This window comes from Cryptotermes secundus, unplaced genomic scaffold (genome assembly GCF_002891405.2).
Source record: "Cryptotermes secundus unplaced genomic scaffold, Csec_1.0 scaffold238, whole genome shotgun sequence".
NCBI classification, from domain to species: Eukaryota; Metazoa; Arthropoda; class Insecta; order Blattodea; family Kalotermitidae; genus Cryptotermes; species Cryptotermes secundus.
The window spans coordinates 1,143,841-1,162,808 of record NW_019728500.1 but is presented as its reverse complement, the minus strand read 5'-3'; the positions used below and the strand labels follow the sequence as shown (position 1 = coordinate 1,162,808).

The 18,968-nt window shown below is 44.2% G+C and overlaps 1 protein-coding gene across 7 annotated transcripts in view; it reads right to left on the bottom strand.

Moving 5' to 3' along the window:
* Window positions 1-18,968, bottom strand: part of LOC111865185 (band 7 protein AGAP004871) — a 127,691-nt gene that overhangs the window by 55,113 nt on the left and 53,610 nt on the right. Inside the window, exon 1 of one of the 7 annotated variants that reach the window (XM_023852999.2) lies at window positions 2,890-3,110. The exons of the other annotated variants lie outside the window; for them this stretch is intronic. Within the exon in view, the coding sequence (XP_023708767.1) occupies window positions 2,890-2,986 (97 nt within the window). The 5' untranslated portion in view covers window positions 2,987-3,110. Of the gene's footprint in view, window positions 1-2,889; window positions 3,111-18,968 lie in introns of those variants that run through there. 7 annotated transcript variants of the gene reach the window in all.

The window sequence follows — 18,968 nt, the reverse complement described above, 5'->3', positions numbered from 1 at the left end:
AACCAACTATGCTACCGCCTGCCCAGCCTAAATAAAATAAAAATAAAGGGGGCAGATGTCCAAGGGAGAGATATGAGGACTCATACGAGAAAGGAAAGGATGTTCCAAAACAAAACAAACTAACAGAGGGTTAAATTAAAATATAAATTATAAATTATAAATAAAATAAAATGCAGGAGGGACTGGAGGGTGAATACAGAGCAAGGAAACAGTGTCCTGGAAAGAGCCAGACTATACGGTGTCAGATCTCAGACGATAATAGTCTTCAGTTTATCATTATTTTCGCCTGCCTACATCCACATCTCTGAAATTGCTCTATCCGTCAGCCCTTCCACCCAGTACTTTGTATGCATACCTCCTATGCTTATACATACGTATCTTAGGATCTCTGCTGTCACTGGTAACAGGAAGCATTACCCTATATAAATAGACTCATATAGATATAACACGCGAAGCACATGCACGCTAGAGGAAATGGCTCTCACGTGCAGTATGTGCATTATTAATGCAATGGTCTGGACAGCCCGATCCTCAACGATTATTGCAACAAGTGTATAGACACGTTGGCAAACCGAGCTTCTGAAATTCACGCAGACACGTGATCTCCGGGTCAAGCCCGGATTTGCAGAATTCGAAACATGAGTGCTAACCGCTGCTGGGTTCCTGTCAACAAGGTAACGAATCCTCATGTTCCAGAGCAGTTTCTCAATACGGGCTCTGTTTCTTCAAATTACACAACAAAATATGAGACCTGGATTTTTACGTTGAATTCTGTTCGGATACCGGCCACTAAAATCTCACAAGTTTAGCCCGGAAGGCGGTCACTGGACCCTCCGACTGATGGACCAACCGATTCATCAGACAGAATGGTGATATTTAGATAACAGAGCAGAATTTATGGCGGTGACTCATCAGTTGTTTTAAACCCTACAAACAGAACCATTATTTTCGTAATTTGGAAAGGGCACGGTACCAGTCGATTGAAGGATATATTTTCTTTAACGCGGGTCCAAGCAGCAGGAGTATCGAACTCCAGCCTAATTATTTCTCTTTTCTGTGTCCCTCTACAAACGTTCTTCACATCGTTGCTCCTCCATGCAACTATTCCCTCCATTTGATGAAGAACCGATATCCAGAAGGAAATCGTCTACAATTTAATTAGCGGTAGCACCCGCAATAAGTAACGGGGGAATGGAGATAAATTTACACAATGAAGAACTTCAGAACTTGTTGCTTCGTCGTCATCACTATCGTCAGTGCTTCAAAACATTGTCCACAACTTGTCTGATTTTACAACCTGCTGAACAAAACAAACGCTGTGGTTTTCGCCCGCAAGCGAACTATACCGACTGAGCGACCGTCTCGTGTCGGCGAAGTTAGTGCCAAATTTAGCGAATAGAGGGTGTCACGTGGTCAGTGCAACGAATTCCCACGGTCGTTAATTTCGGTTTGCTAGACCGGAGCCGCTATTTCCTTGAAATAGCTCCTAAATTATCCTCATGAGGCTGAGTGGACCCCGTTCCAGACCCAGTACTTCTTAGAAAATCTTGTTATACAGGGAATCGAACCCGGACCTCTGGATCTGTAGCCAGGAACGCTGACCACTAGATCACAGAGGCGGTCCAACCTGCTGGGCACAAATTCATATTATTTGTTATTTATACTAGCCATTTTAAGTACGAGAGACAGCCAAGGGGAATTCCCTGCAGTCTGGCTACAGCTGTCAGTACAGCGGTCATGAAGCATCAACACTGCGTCTAAAAAATAGCTTCTTCTGTTTTCTTGTCAGTTAGAAGTTGCGATTGAAAGTCTGTGACAGAAATGTTAGGAGTTGTCTGCAGACTCACAGCATTTGTCAGTACAAACTGCAATGAGGCACCAGTTACATTATGGAAAAACTGTCGGCAAAGAGCCTGCCTCAATAATGCAACTCAGGACTGTGACTCTTCAAAAGTGTGGTGAAATTACGGAGGATATGTGGCGCGGAGTTATCACGGAAGTAGCCGCCTGTGTTTCGAGAAGTTGCAAAACATAGATAGATCTCCATCAAACTGCACCATTACAGTTTTTATTTCAGCTTTCACTCGGGTATCATTTCGTGCGCCAGCCTGTACTTCACTTTCCGTTACCAAGTAACTGAATGGTTGAATAGTCTCTCAGTTCAGTTAGACGCCCATGTGAACGTCGGGTTAAGAGTACTGCTGTTGTCTGCGTTACTGCAGACTGTCCACTTTGTAAACCCCTTCTCCACAAGTGATGTGTATCGCCGAAGTTTCTGCAAGGAGAACAGGAGATAGTAAACTATGGCCAGGAGTGCAGTATCATAAGCGAAAAGGCTGACTCTACTGTCTAGTGTCCTTGCATTGCAATTTATATACATGTATCAGGAACAACGTAGGGCCAATAAATGATCCTCGAGGGCCACCAGACAAAATATGATGTATTGCGGACTTTGCAGCTTTCTTTGTTACATAAAATGTACAATATTAACTCCGTGACTTTAGTCCACAAGCGAACTATACCGACCGAGCGACCGCCGCTTGTTGGCGAAGTTAGTGCCAAATTTTGCGGATAGCGGGTGTCGCGTGGTCAGCGCAACGGTCAGCTAGACCGGAAATGTAAGATATTATAGATATGAAAGTAGAAAATTAGTTATGTTGTGTGGAATGTTAGCTCTAATGGACCCATAGAGTAGATCCTCAGCTGAGGATGGAAACAGATCCAATTTCAGAAACGTTGTTCTTGAGAATACCGGACGATGATCGACAAAGTCCAAAAATCCAGTAATGCCGAGTGTTATACATCACCATCAGAACCCTTCAGAATATACTTAAGTAATTTTGGTTTTATGAATATTGTCAATGGTCAAATAAAAGCAAATTTACTGACCGTTCTCGTCGTGTTGATACACTCTTTTCGACAATCTCTGTCCGTACAAATCTTGATTAGAAGAGGTCGATTCTGTAGCCACAACTCGCAGCTCCATCTCCCCCCACACTCACAATTTTACTGACACACCCCCACAGTTACGACCACAGAATCCAAATGCACTGTCCACAATAAATATGAAAAGTCTCAGTCCATTGTGCTTAATTACAGAGTCTCTGCCGTGTATGGCCCGCTTTGGGTTACAACTACTCACTCACATAAATAGTTCGGTTGAAATCCCAACAGACAGCGTGAAACAACCAGCGAACTAATGACGCATAAACTGGAGCATAAACACATTTATGTGCCATTTTATTGTACAATTCTGCGTTTCTAATTTATTCCACAAGGTTTATGGAGCTAACCGAAGCCAGAAAAATAAATATATGTCTCGTTTATTGTAAAACTATATTAACTAATGCGCTAGTGGTAAATGGGTTGGGATAGCTAATTTAGTATAGTGACGGCCTATGGGCTGGATGAGCCGGATTCGATCCTCGGCATGACAACATTTTCCTCTTCTCCAGAACGTCCACCCAGTCTCCTATACAATGGGTACGGGGGGCGATTTCCCCGTGATAAAACGGCCGGGGTGTGAAGCTGACCAGTTAACTCCATCTAGTGCCGTGGTGAAGAATGGGGGAGCTATACGTCCACTTCCCCTTACATCTTCATGGCACAGTACTTAATTAAGCACAGGGACGACTTTACTTTACCTATCTATGGCTCTACAGACCTTTGTTGGACCTTGGCCGCGTTTTCAGTTTATTAATCTTATAGGCAGTCGGAAGGACTCCTTGGATGGGGAATCAGCCCGTCACTAGGCCGCTAACTACACACAGTACAACACAAACAAAGAATAAACACACATGCCTCGAGTTAGAATCGAACCCACGATCTCAGCTTTCGAGCGAGCGAAGACAGTTCATTCCTTAGACCGCGCGGCCACTGTGATCGGCTTTTGCCTTTCCTCGCCCAGTGGTAAATATAAGCGCATAGTGGCATTACGGTACACATCAGGCTCTATTTGCTCTTGTAGAAATGCTACGCTGGTCAGTATAACCATGCCAATTATCATCCCATAGGAGCAAATAAAGAAATAGGTAGCTCATACCGAAAAGGCAGCAAGCAGATCCTGAACCTATCCGGGCCACTGTCTTTACTGTACTTTGTGTGAACCCTACATGACACCGCGAAAGCCGGCAGCGGGTTGGTTGATAGGTAAAAGTAAAAAGCTATCACTGTAACAGGCCATGGAGGCTTTTACATTTTCTAGACAATTGCCTCACAGATGGCGGTGAAGCTGTCAACCTTCCGCGCCAGCTGTCCTTTACCCCCAGGAATATTCCTGTTACTCATTTCCGTTAGAGGCCGAGTCGACCCCAGAGCCACAGTGCGGCTCGAAGGATTAGGTCAATTTGAAGAAAAAATCAATGACCTCATCGGGAATCGAACCCGCGACCTTCCGGCTTGTAGCATAGCATGCATAAAAAGTGGTTGTCCCATTACAAGAGGGAACGAAATGAAAACGAGACAATCCTATTATATTTGTATATATAATGTTAAACTTTTACGTTAAGCTGGACAGTATTTGAGGTACAGCGATCCAGGGTGGGTCCCCGATGATTTCGCACTTTGTTGAAAGACGGTAAGGTCAAACATAAATAAAGTTAATATAAACTAATAACTACCCTGACGAATACGGTCTTGTGGACAAAAAAAAAAAGCCCAACGTTTCAGAGTAGCCCTGAAAAATGGAGGGATGTCTCTCTGAAACGTCGGACTCTTTCCGAGATACAAGGCATTACAACTCAGAAGACCGCGCTCTTCATATTCACCGCTGTGAGAACCCGCTTGTCTAAAGAGGCCTGATGAGGGTGTATGACACACGAGACGACCGAGTTTCTGGACTGTGCATCGTCCGGTACTCTGAACAACACGACGTTTCGAAAACTGAATCTGTTTCCGTACTCAGGTGAAACGATGGGACGCATCTACTCTGTTAGATCCGTTAACAATTTAAAGCGCTAACCTCAGCCACGGATCCAGGTTCCAAACCGGTGCGGTCTTTCAATACCGGACAACGGACAGAGTTCAGAAACTCACTAATCCCAAACCTGTTCATGTTGTTTATTATCTTCTTCCTGTTATAATATTACCTCCAGAAAAGTTCTTGGAAGAACAATTTTAAAGTTCATGTAGCGTATAGACACGCTGCTAAGCAGTGACTCTGTAAACAACGACCGTCTATGGGCAACGGCTCGGTAAACACGTTCCCGCTGCAACAGATACGCACGACACAATAGTTACTGTTGGAAACGGGGTCTTTTCTATGTCGTCCGTGCAGAGAAGTTATAAGAAAGGGACAAAATTAGTTCAGTAGCAGTTGTGCAAGGGAGGGTGTGAAGATAGAACCTGAGCACGTGAAGCTGAAGAATCTCCATTGTTAGAAGCGGTGGCCAGGGAACGGTTACTGAAGGCAGCACGCTAGCAAAACGCTTAGCGCGTGCCTGTGGTAATCTGCGAATTGTGGAGATAAGCGGTGGCGATGTAATTTCGGGTAATTTGTATAAATGATCAATAAATCGAGTCACCAATCGAAACCCCGTCTATAATCACACATACACGTGAAATTATTTAATTAATTAAGTTTTTATATCGGAGCCAGGATAATTCAGTCGGTATAGCGACGGGTTACATGCTGGACATGGGGTTCATTTCCCGGCAGGGTCAACATTTTTGTCTCTACTTCACAGCGTCCAGACTGGCTCTTGGATCCATCCAGACTTCCATGAAATGGGTAACGGGGTCTCTTTCGCTGCGGATAAAGTGGCCGGGACGTGAAGCTCACGTCTCATCTACGTCTAATGCCGCGGTCAAGAATTGTGCAGGTATACTTCCACTGCCCAACACGTCTTAATGGCGTGATGCTTAATTAATTAATTAATAACAGAGACAAATTTACCTTTACCTCTTTTAGGAGCCAAGAAACGTGCCCTGCTAATGGCGGTTCATAACGACATTTTAAGGCGTTTGAAGTAAGCCCAATTTAAAAGGCTCAGAACGGAACCCAGAAACAATTAATTGAATACTGAATATTTATTAGACCCATGACCTCATCTGAAAGAGAACTGAAAGTTTAAATTCGCAGCCCGTGTCAGAAACAAAGTTTTGTTGCCGAAGGAAACATCTGAACAAGTAACATCTTGAAGGCGCGAAGGTAAAACATCTTAAAGCATATCTATTGTTCCATACAGTACACTAACACAACGTCACAAGTTTGTTTCATAACACATATACCATACAGACGAAATAACAACACTTATCAGAGTGGTGAAAGTTAACGTCGAAAATACGTGTATGTCTGTTTTACAAGCGCTGGTAGCCTTAGGGCATTACGAGATTAAACGGTAAAGTTGTCCGTGTGCTTAACTAATTAAGTAATACGCCATGAAGGCGTATGGGGAGTGGATGTATAGATCCACATATTCTTGCTCTTGGCACAAGTTCGAGGTAAGAGATCAGCTTCACGCCTCTGCCGCTTTACCCCTGGAGAAATAGGCCCCGGTACCCACTGGATAGGAGACTCGGTGGGGACAAGAACCCAGGTTACGGTCTCCTGTGCACCAACGTTTCGGAGGAGCCCTCAGATTCCATCTTCTTAAGATGTGATGCAGATTCATCCGAAACGCTGGTACTTATCTACCAAACTATACGGGATCGATGTCCCGCAAGACAATCTTAATAGTCACCGCCGTGAAAATATAAATTCTCATAAAATTATCCAACTCAAGAAAATTAATTATGTAGCTAATGATATGCATACCGTATCCAAGGTAACTGCAGTAACTCTCGACTTCTTTTACGACACTATTTAGAATGGAATGCATTTTATAAGTGCTCATGTTACGATGTAAGGAACTGAAGAATATTTTAAAAATTGTAAATAATGTAAAACGAAACGGTCTTGACCTATTTTCGAGGCGAAGTCCTATAATTTGGCCGCAGAATTGGGGAAAACCACGGAAAATTCCACCCAGGATAGCCAGCCTCGAGCCCGCCATTTTAACTCGGGGCTTCCCCAGCACTAAAACCAAGCGTACCAACCACTCGACCGTAACGTTTAGTCCGACACTGTTTAAACTATACATACGCTATTCAATGTCAAATGGAATGGGAAGATGATCATGAATGATGAGTAGTTAAGGATATGGAAGGAGGAGTTGTGGCATATTTCAAAATGTTATCCCGATATTATCCAGACGAAACCCACGGGAAACTTCGAATATGAATAATCGATCAAGATTACGAGAGGTGGTGATATAGCTCATGCATACTTCACCTCGGCACTAGATACAAGTAAATGGCCAGCATCACGCTCTTGAAAAAGCCCCAGTACACAGTAAGCTGGGTGGGGCCAGAACCGATCCGAACACGGTGGTGACGAGAAAAAATCTCGTTACCCTCACCGGGAATCGAACCCTGGTACTAGAGCCTTCATTACACTGTCTGATCTCACAAAGAAACACGTTTTAAAATATCTATTGCAGTGTATTTCGCCTATAAAGAATGTGTAACATGTCATTTTGCGTCACAGTTTTCGCTGAGCTGTCAGTTGTTTCCGAACCCCATCTACGTCATATTCACAGCGTCATATTGTTCATAGATATGATGGCACAGAGTAAGCACATATCCTTACGCACGACGACGCCAGCAGCTATATTGCTCCTTGTTTTGCGATACTTTCTAACCACTTTACAACCAGTCAAGAAGCTCACGAACACATCTGGTGCAGTCACTACAGAACTCGACTACAACCAGTCAGTCACGTTACACTAAAAAGAGGCCCAGCTGACTGCCAGTGAAATTCTAACTTTTCTGAATTTAGCTGTGGAACATGGGCACGAACGAAGATCACACTACGCAGGCTTTACATTCTACAGAGAACTCCATCCCCACTGTAATGTTGTTACGTCACTGAGATCTGGGATTTAACACAACTGTGTACACTGAGTAATTATCTCAAACGAAACTCTAAACACTGAGCCAGCAGCGACATAACAAGCCCACAGAGGATTTACAATTTAAACAGGGAACTGACTTTAACGATCCTGGGGCTTCTGTACTGAAGACAGGATATTGCTTTACTTCGACCAAATTTTTCTGTATTTACAAAATGGCCACATTTCCGTGGCTCTTCCCGAATAAACGGAACATAATAATTATCCTATAAGCACTTCACTGTATTTTAGTAAATGAGGAACATCGCGGAATAGAATCCTCATTAAAAAAAACTCTCAGTCGCTCAGCTAGCCAAGAAATTCCTTGCCTTTAACTGCATCCGCAGATCCATTATCGTGTTCAAAAGAGCTCGCCACTGATCCCTACCCTGAGCCAGCTGAGTCCAGTCTATATCCGCACATCCTGATCATATATGTAAAACGAACTCAACAAAATTTGGGACTTCAATAGCAGTGATTGTTCAGATTCTGGTCTTCTGCATCGTGACACCGTGTAGTCTTGTAAGAGGATGCCGATGTTTCGGAGAAACATGCTGCTTCCATCTTCAAGTGCGTAGGTTCAGGAAATGCCTCCGTTAAACGAACATGTTGCAAGGAGAGTGGTCGTGATACTCAAGGGAAAGGCGAGCGAAAAGAAAGGGCCACTGGGTAAGATGGGTAACAAACCGGCCCTCAGGCCTTACCTACATAACTAAGACATTTCCTGAACCTACAGAATGCAACCCTGAAGATGGATCAAAAATATTCCTTCGTAACGTCAGCATCTGCCACGGTTTCACAATCCAGAATACCAGAACCTGGTTAGGACCAACTCAATAATTCCAAGGAACAATGTCCTTCAGAATCGAATCAAGAAATTACCTGTACTTTATGTAACACCAAGGTTCATCACCGTGGTAACAAGAGCCCGCCAGCACACCCTACCGCAGGTCACACTATCATAACCCTGACAGCAGAAGACGAAGGTGACTTCAAAAACTAAAGCGTTGAAGTTATTATTACGTAATATTAATGGGGATTACACAGTTCACTGGGCTCACGCGTAGCATAGTTGGTTGAGGCACTACACTACAGCGGACGACAGTCGGTTCGATTCCCGATGTCACTCGATTTTTCAACTGACTTAATCCTTCCAGCCGCATTATAGCCCTGGGGTCGACTCAGCCTCTAACAGAAATGAGTACCAGGAATCTTCCTGGGGTTGATGGGCGACCGGCACGTAAGGCTGATAACCTCACCGCCATCTGTGAGCCAACTGTTTAGAAAATGCGGGAGCCTCGACGTCTCACCACTCTATGGGCCTCCATGGCCTGTTACCGGAATAGCTTTACCTTATTTTTTCCTTTGGCGCTACAGCTCTAATTTGGGCCTTGGCCCACCTCCGTGAAACTCTCCGTTTCACGTCGGTTTACTAGATCTTACACATCCGGTAGGACTCCTTGGGCGGGTGATCAACTCGTCGCAAGGCCTCTACCTGTACACAAACACAGAAAAAGGCGCGCGCGCGCACACACACACACACACACACACACACACATTGAACAGCCACGTCCTTAGTGAGATTCGAACCCACGATCTCGGCTTCCGACCGAGCGAAGACAGTGCATGCCTTAGACCGCTCGGCTACCGTGACCGGCTAAAGTTTACCTTTACGTTGCACAATTCACTATTCCTAATTACAGCGACAGTCTCAAGGGTTCTAAACATTTGAATAAGCTATATGCACTATGTTTCATCAGCATTAATCGCACTATACAGTGCTCTCAACGGTTGAGGAAACCTGTCAACAACGCACAGAGGAAAGAACATTTCTCCCAGAGAGCTGCTGTAACTGCCCATAGCGTAATTGGTTCAATTACCGTGGACCAACTTCAGAAAGTGTCTCATAATTTATTTATGAGATGCGAGACATGTTTGCAAGCAAAAAAGGGTTACTTCCAACACCTGTTATAAAGCACGGTAAGTTTTATCTTTTTACAGTATTCTTATAAATGTGTGCATGTACAGAAAGTGATGTGATGGAATCAGCAACACAACTGCCCTCTTGCTAGCGGGGAAGGGCACAGTAGTCGCGGAGGAACATTCCATTCGCTCTACACTAGCGAGAGGGCGCGCGTTTATCAGCGCTAATGACTCTTTCCGCTTTCGGCAGTTATGGCAGCAATCTGTGAGGAATGTTGTGCCCACTCAGCGCTGTTCCCGGGTTTCCGCGATGATTGAACGCCCTTTATTATCGGTCATTCTAAGCCAAGAAAGTTCACATGTTCATGTATCCTATTCCGCAAGGTTTCCGAGATAGAGATGTTTCAGTGTACATTTCCAAAACTGTTGATAAGAAAGAGATATTACGTACTGTTTATAATACCGGCTTTTATTGTACAAGTGATAAACTTGGTACAGGTTACCCACTACATTTTCGAAAATTCCACCGTCAACTTCCATGTACTTTGGACCTCGTGTGAGGACATGGCGTGTTGCTCGTCTGTACAGTGAAATGGATCTTTCTCTGAAACCGTTCAGAATAGGACATATATTTGTATATAAACATATATACTTTTTTGCTTACAATGACCGAGACTATGACCCGCCTGAATACTGACCGTTCCTCCTGGGACATTCTGTATATAGTTTCCTAAATATTCAGTTATAAATAATATGTTATAAAACATTTACAGTAAACACTGTCCATATTCAATTTTACAAACATTGCGAACAAAATAAAAAGACTTTGCAACTGACACAAGCGAGTGGCGCCTTTATCCAAGTTCGTACATCTCAAATATTTAAACCGAGGAACAAGTAACTAACGAGCAGCTGCTGAACGAGTCGTTTCATTCGGTATCGACCAACGGTCACTGCCCTGGCTCAGGTTTTTACAATTCTGTACGCGTGGCATAAGCGGGCACTATATTAACACGGGGATTCAACAACACAGACCTTAATGGAAGATTTCTGTTAACATTTTTTTAGATAATAATGCCGTGACTGACTGAGCTTCTACGGCAACTGCGAGACACAAATCATGTGACATCAGACAACTGACAGACGTGAAACGTCATCGAATTTAAGTCGAAATACTCAGCAGTTTAGTGCACTTATTTTCAAAACATCTAATTTTACGCATTCACTAGATAATGAAATGTATTTCGACCTATGTAACAGAGGGCACGAGGAAACTCGCACAGTTCAATATACAGACATTTCACCAGGTATCATTAGAGTGATAAAATCTACGATGATGAGATAATCTGGACATGTAGCACGCATGTCGGATCGAAATTTGCATATAAAATTGAGGGAGGATAACATTAAAATTGATCTTATATGCCCAGACGTAGAGGTTAAATGTGTGGACGTGATTAAATTATATCAGGATAGGGTCCAGTGACGGGCTCTTGTGAACACAGTAATGAACAAACAGTTATTATCTTCAGGTATGTGACGCTGTGTAGGCTGGTAGACCCTTCACGTTAAGAAACGTAAAACACGGAAGGGGAGGGGGACGTTATACTCGCTTGTCACCCCGCGTAATTGAGCTGGAAGATGTTAAATGCGTTATTTTACATAGTGTCACGTGTGGAGGTGACTACAGACGAGATTTGGATTGGATATCAGATTTACTGACCACTTATACACACGACTCGTAATTCACAACAGAGAAGAAGGAAATTGGGGAAACAAACGTAAGAAATGAAGAAAAACTGGCTGCAACATCTACACACAGTGCCATCAGAGAGAGTTTTCAAGCAAAATGTGTATATTATCAACCGTTAGGAAGACGTGATCTAGGAAGGCCATAAAAGCAGATGGTTGACGTCTGAGGACGAACGGGCTAACAAGCTCTACCCTTGCTGCTTCTGCTGCTGCTGATGATGAGATTCTTACCCAACTGGCCGCGCCATAGCTCAAGCGGTTAGTCGCTGCCTTCCCACCGCGGCGGCCCGGGTTCGATCCCGGGTCTGGTCAAGTGGGATTTGTGGTGGACAAAGTGGCGCTGGGGCAGGTTTCTCCCAGTACTTCGGTTTCCCCTGCCAATCTTCATTCCACCAATTGCTCCACAATCACCCTCACCTATCATCTGGGGCTGGTACAATAGGTCAGAAGTGGCCGTAGTACAAGGGACTTAGTCCCACCCCACTAGCATTAAAAAATAATTACCCCACAACTGCTCTGAGGGAACATCTTCAGATGTACTAAGTGAGAAATCTTTTTTTTCCCCCTTTTTGACGAGTTGGTAGTTATTCAGCCGCTCACAAGAATTCCCTACTAAAGGGACGAGCCCTACGTTATAAATGCATTCCGATAACGCGTTGTTCTACAGGAGGTAAGGAGGAACATTACGTGACGAGCGTTGCGTGCTTCGACTATTGATTATACTCCGAAGGCCGGAAAGAGGCGCCGCTGCACTAAGCGGTACACACCTCAGCGTTTACCAGAATAAAACTATAAAAAAAAATGAAAAGAAAAAGAAAGCTATTGTAGTTACATGTGGGCAATAGTACACACTTCCGTTTGCGTTTAAATAATAATAATAATTACAGGTGTAATACGCTTCGTTTTCAGAATGTGATACTTTTATCCTGCTATAAATTATGGTAACAACATTCATAATCACTGAAGTCGAACATAACTTGGCTTCTCTCAAGTGTTCTGGCAATGACACTCTGTCAGTGTCTAGCCTATGTAAACCATGACGCGGCGATGTTTAATAACGACTGAATTCAGGATTGGGAAGGATTTCGAACGAAACGGCCGTGGCCTGACCGAGATGTTTTCCCGGCGCTTGCCTGGATGAACTGAAGAAACCAAGAAAAACCTTAATCAGAATACCCAGTTAAAAAGAACTATCCCTGCAACAAATCGTCGAGGCTCCCACATTTTCTAGATAATTGGCTCACAGATGGCGGTGAGGTTGTCAGCCTTACGCGCTGGCTACCCTTTATGCCCCAGGAAGGTACCTGGTACTCATTTCTGTCAGAGGCTGAGTCGATCTCAGAACCATAGTGCGGCTGGAAGGATTACGTAAATTGAAATATCCGGTGACTGGTCGAAATTCGAACCGGGCACCTCCCGAATAGAAGTCTGTCTGTCTACGTTACAGCAGAATTGTTTGTAATGCAGCATCAGCCTTAAACAAAACGCGAAAACAGTGACATGTATGTTTTTTCCCCTCTCGCTTCCACTTTGGAGCGTAGGGCTGATTTCTCAGTTCCGTAATTATTTTTCACAGACGGTAGGACTCTTTGGACGGGTGATCAGCTCGTTACAAGGCCGCTACCTAAACACAGGACAACACAAACACAGAATAAACGCATACGGACACAAAACATACATGCCTTGTGTCGAATTCGAACCCACGATCCCGGCTTCCGAGCGAGCGAAGACAGTACATGCCTTAGATCGCTCGGCTACCGTGACCGGCAATGACATGTTAGTGGCAGAATAATAGAGAAAATTACGGTCTTCTGGGTTGTAACGCCATACAGGTCGAAGACATTCCATTGTTTCTGAGGAATATATCAGTTCAGCTTGCGGTCTGCTTGATTTACTCCTCGACGCCGAAAATGGAAGCGATATGTTCCTCTGAAACGTCGGGCTGATTCCGAACTACAAGGGGTTAGAATGCAGAATACCGTACTCTCCCAGTGGCCGTGGTGAGAACCTCGGATCCTAAATAGTGGAGAAGTTAAGACGCTTACATGGTACCCATGGGAGCCGCAATAGCTCAGTTGGTACAGGGACGGGCTGAACGACAGTGGATTCTCGGCAAAAACAAACTCCACGGCCTTTAGTCCGCAAGCGAACTATACCGACCGAGCGACAGCCGCTTGTCGGCGAAGTTACTGTCGCGTGGTCAGCGCAACGGATTCTCACGGCCGCTAATTTCTGTTTTCTAGACCGGAGCCGCTACTTTTCCATTCAAGTAGCTCTTCATTTATCCTCACGAAGCTGAGTGGACCCCGTTCCAGACCCAATACATCACAGAAAATCTGGTAGCGCCGGGAATCGAACCCGGGACCTCTGGATCTGTAGCCAGGAATTCTGACCACTAGACCACAGGGCAGGGGAATGAAAATTTCTGTTCTGCATAGGGTCCAGCCCGGCTCTGGGGCCCTTCACCCTCTTATGAAATGGGTACTGGGGACTGTTTCCCTGGGAGTAAGGGTGTGAGGCTGACGTCTCACCTTCATCTAGTGTCGAGGCGAGGAAGGGTGGAGACATACTTCCACTCCCCCCTACATCTTCATGATTTTCTTGCTTAATTAATTACAATGAAAACTTTACCTTTCATATGGTATCGATACTATGAAGTTCTTCAAGACCAACATGACGATAAAGACGAAGGTATCTGTATACTGGAAAAGAAACATCTGCTATAAACCCGTACTCCTAAATTATATTCGTATGGACTTTCGGTGTGCCACTGTCGACACTGCAGAATACAAGGAAACGACCTTGATGAAACCTGTTCTCACATCACTGCAATGTGTAACAAAACATGACCTTAAACTTGTCTGCGAAGCATGCAGTCTCTCCACTGGAAAAACCACGTGAAATAACATTACTATCACAGACGCCATTAAAATTTCAGCGATAACACGCTAAAAACAAACTTCGTAAAAGAAAACCTAACCTCAATAACACGAAAAGTTCTCAATGTAAATAGTTACCGTATTTACGCATGTATAGGCCGCACATTTTTTGCCAAAAATTCAAGAGGAAAACTGGGGTGCGGCTTATATTCGAAATATTCGAAATCACACTTCATTTTAAAAAATTATATTCATAGTTAGTAATAGAGGGTGTAATACTCCTGAAATAATATTCCAAGAAAATTATTTTTTCTATAATTTCTGTCTGAAAATTGTGCTGCGGCCTATACACGCACGCGGCCTATACATGCGTAAATACGGTATTTAGTCCTGAATTGCATTTATGATGGTACATCTCTCATCGGTGCTAATCCCTTTTAATATTAATTCTAATAACCCTGAAGGGAGAGGTGAAAGAAGGGTGAGAAATTCACCAGATGGAGTGACTACAGACAGATTTTGGACTGGCAACCGATTTATTTGACCCTTAAGCAAGTCGCGACTAAACAGATCACTATTGCAGACAGACTAGTGTCCTCAGTCACGGTATTCACTGAACTGCTTGGTAACATCTTCCGACAGTGGACGTTCTTCTGCTCACGGGCTCACGTCCTTGCAGGCTGGCGACCATCTCATATCAACCTCCTACTCTTCTAACTTCAGACTCAAGACTACTCTGTAATAGCAGCTGGTCCTCGTTACATAGCCTCGGCACGTACGGCAGAGAAAACACGACTACCCATAACTGCTCCATTGTTTCGTGTTACACAACCGTTACCTAGCAATGGCTGTTTCTGACTCCACAGTTCAATAGTATGTATATGAGATACGATGATTTCACTAAGGCGAGAATGTAAGTTGCGGTCTTCTGGGTCTTAACACCGTGTAGTCTTGTAGGCAGTCACGACGCTTCGGTAGATCGGTAGAAGAAGGAAGAAGGATTTATTTTCGAAACGACGGTAAATTCCTACAAGTCCGCACGGTGTCAAAATCCAGAAGACCACAACCTAAATATTCATATACAGATTTTATTGCAATTAATGTACGGAACGGGTGAACCCTTACAAGCCATGATCTTGTTCAGCCGGGACAATCAACGTTCCACCTCTCTGCGCAGAAATAAAAATCAATCAGAGAAAAGGGTTCATGCGTGCTCAGAGGCAACTTCGTTGTTTTTGCTCACTCAAGAATTTTCCTGTGCCAGCGGTCCAAAAAATACCCCTGAGTTGAAGGTTCTACCCGGCGCTGGGTCGATTTGAAGTACCAATATTTCAAACACAGAACTCAGTTTCCGGTTGTTTCTACTGGCTTTGTGTGATAACATTAAAGGGCGTGTCTATCTACGCGTGATACTGCAGAATTGTCAGATGCAGGCTCTGCCATTCGTCAGTGCAGAAACACAAAAGAGGATTTTAATCTTTTTGTATCCCTGTTACAAGTGAAGAGCTTTTGGCACGCAAATTGCGTGTATCTCCTCAAACTACAAAATAAATCTGCGGACAAAAAGGAAGGACGAAGGAGACAAAAGAGAAAGAATGACAGCAAAAGAAAGAAAAAATGACAACAAAAGATACAAAGAAAACAGAAATAAACCAGAAGAAAGAAAGATAAAAGGAAAAAGAAAAAAGTGCGAAGAAGATATTCAGGATACCGTAATTAACTAATCCAGTAAATCAAAGCAGCGTGGTCATTTTGAGGAGGTAACGCTGCTCACCTAGTCAATAAAATGCACCGGCTCTTATGTAACAAGAAGGGTCATTATTGTGGTCACAGAAGTCAGTCACTGGACCACACCTCCAGCCAGAATAATCCAGTCTATATCATTCTAATATTATCCTCGAACTTACACCTAGGTTAGCGGCCTCCGTAGTCTAGGGGTAACGTTCCCACCTCATGACTCAAGGTACGCGGGTTCAAAAACTCGGAGGAGGTCGTGGAATTTTTAAGGGCGGAAAAATTCAGGGAACAAGTCCTCCGGGAGGGACTTTAAGCCGTGTCGTAGATTTACGGCAAGTAAAAGAACCTCATGTCTCTAGAAGACCTCTGAGCTAAATTCCCGCCCAAGTAGTTTCCAATGCCTCCAGTAGATGGGGAAGTATTGGGTACTACTGCCAGAGGAGGGACGACCTCGCTGACAGAAAGGGACTAACTATTAGATACCACTGCCAAGCAGAGGGTAGAAACCTCGCTGGTAGAAAGGGGCTGATAGCGAGCACCAGTACCGGTAGGGGATGGAGACAGTAGAAATTAAAAGGGGGACGTACAATAGACTATCAGTCAATACTGAATAACTGAATACACCTAGGTTTCCCACGTGGTATCCTTCTTTCAGATCACCTGACTGGAATATCGTATGCATTTCTCATCTTTACCATGAGTGCCACATGCCCCGTCCATCTTATCCTCCTTCAATTAATCGCCGTGGTAATACTCGGTGAAACGTACAAATTATTGGGCAAATTTCTTGAGCATTCTCTTACTGTCTCCCTCTCACATACCCCTTATCTGTTGTTCCTTTTGTTTTACTCGGGATTGGTATGCGGCNAGACACTGTACTACAAGCCGGAAGGTCGCGGGTTCGAGTCCAGATTAGGTGGATCTTTTTCAATTGACCTAATCCTTCCACTCTGGCCCTGGGGTCGACTCAGCCTCTATGGGGCGTAAAGGGCGGCCAGCGCGTAAGGCTGACAACCTTACCGCCATCTGTGAGCCCATTGTCTAGAAAATGTGGGAACCTCAACATCTCACAACCGTATGGGCCTCCAAGGTCTGTTACAGGGATAGCTTTACTTTTTACTTTTTGGTATGCGTATTCAGGGCCGATCACAGTGGCCGCGCGGAATAAGGCACAAAGAGTCTTCACCCGCTTGAACACTGGGATCGTGGGTTCGAATCCCACTTGAGGCATGAATATTTGTGTGCGTTTATTCTGTTTGTGTAGGTAGCGGCTGATCCCCCGTCCAAGGAGTCCTACTGACTGTATACAAGATCAAGAAACTGAAAAGCGGCCAAGGCTGAACAAAGGGCTGTAGAGCCGTAGACAGACTTGGGTATTTAGGCGTATTAAACTACGAGACACAAACCGAGTCAGCTGTGCTTAATGAAGGACTATATATGCAGTATGTTTTACGCACCACCAGCAGGTATTTCTCAAATGTGAGTCTGACGTCACACAACATACTGCGCGTCTTTAGGGATGACATAAAAGAGAGATGTTTACCGTCCTTGGAAGTTAGTCTAATTAAACTGGTACAGTTTGGTTCGCCGCGGAATTTTAATTAAGTACTATTTTTAAGAATTCTTAAAAGTCATGGCTTCATTTACGGTATTACTTTAATAATCTGAACACATGACGTGTTGTTTCCTTGTGAATGTCGCTATGGTATCATTTTGCAGAAGGAGAGACTTCCCATTCGCCGTGTTTCTGTAAAACCGAGGAACGACAAATTCTCTAAAGGCCAGTGGCCAAACAAGTACAAGCATATTTTTGTTATTGCTAGTGGGGTGGGACTAAGTCCCTTGTGCTGCGGCCACTTCTGGCCTATTGTACCAGCCCCAGATGATAGGTGAGGGTGATTGTGGAGCAACTGGTGGAATGAAAATTGACAGGGGAAACCGAAGTTCTCGGAGAAAACCTACCCCAGCGCCACTTTGTCCACCACAAATCCCACTTGACCAGACCCGGGATCGAACTCGGGCCGCTGCGATGGGAAGCCTGCGACTAACCGCTTGAGCTATGGCGCTGCCTAAGTACAAGCATAACAGATACACACAACCATAGAAAGCTCCTATTCACAAATATTTTAAATGCATTGTACAAATGAATCGGCTTATAACGAACCTGTAAAAATTTCATATCAAGAATATGAAATTTAAAACGGATATGATAAAGCGCTTACAAAATGCTATACCTGAGTTCCTCCCCCTCTCCCCTTCAACAGCCCGTCTCCTGACAAGGNACCATAGAAAGCTCCTATTCACAAATATTTTAAATGCATTGTACAAGTGAATCGGGTTATAACGAACCTGTAAAAAGTTCATATCAAGAATATGAAATTTAAAACGAATATGATAAAGCGCTTACAAAATGCTATACCTGAGTTCCTCCCCTCTCCCCTTCAACAGCCCGTCTCCTGACAAGACTGTTCTCAGTCACAGTGAATGATTTCAGGGGCGCACCTCAATACACTTTGATTTTACTAGTCTGACTCCAGCTTTTAACCCTGTTAACCACGATGAACATCTAAATACGATTTCAGTTCCTACCTTACAGAAACAGGGAGCCGGGATAGCGCAGTCGGTATAGCGACTGGCTACGGGCTGGACGAGCGAGAGGTCGGAGTTGAGTCCCGGTAGGGTAAAGAATTTTCTCTTCCCCACGTCATCCACACCGGCTCTGGGGTCTACCCAGCCTTCCATCCAATGG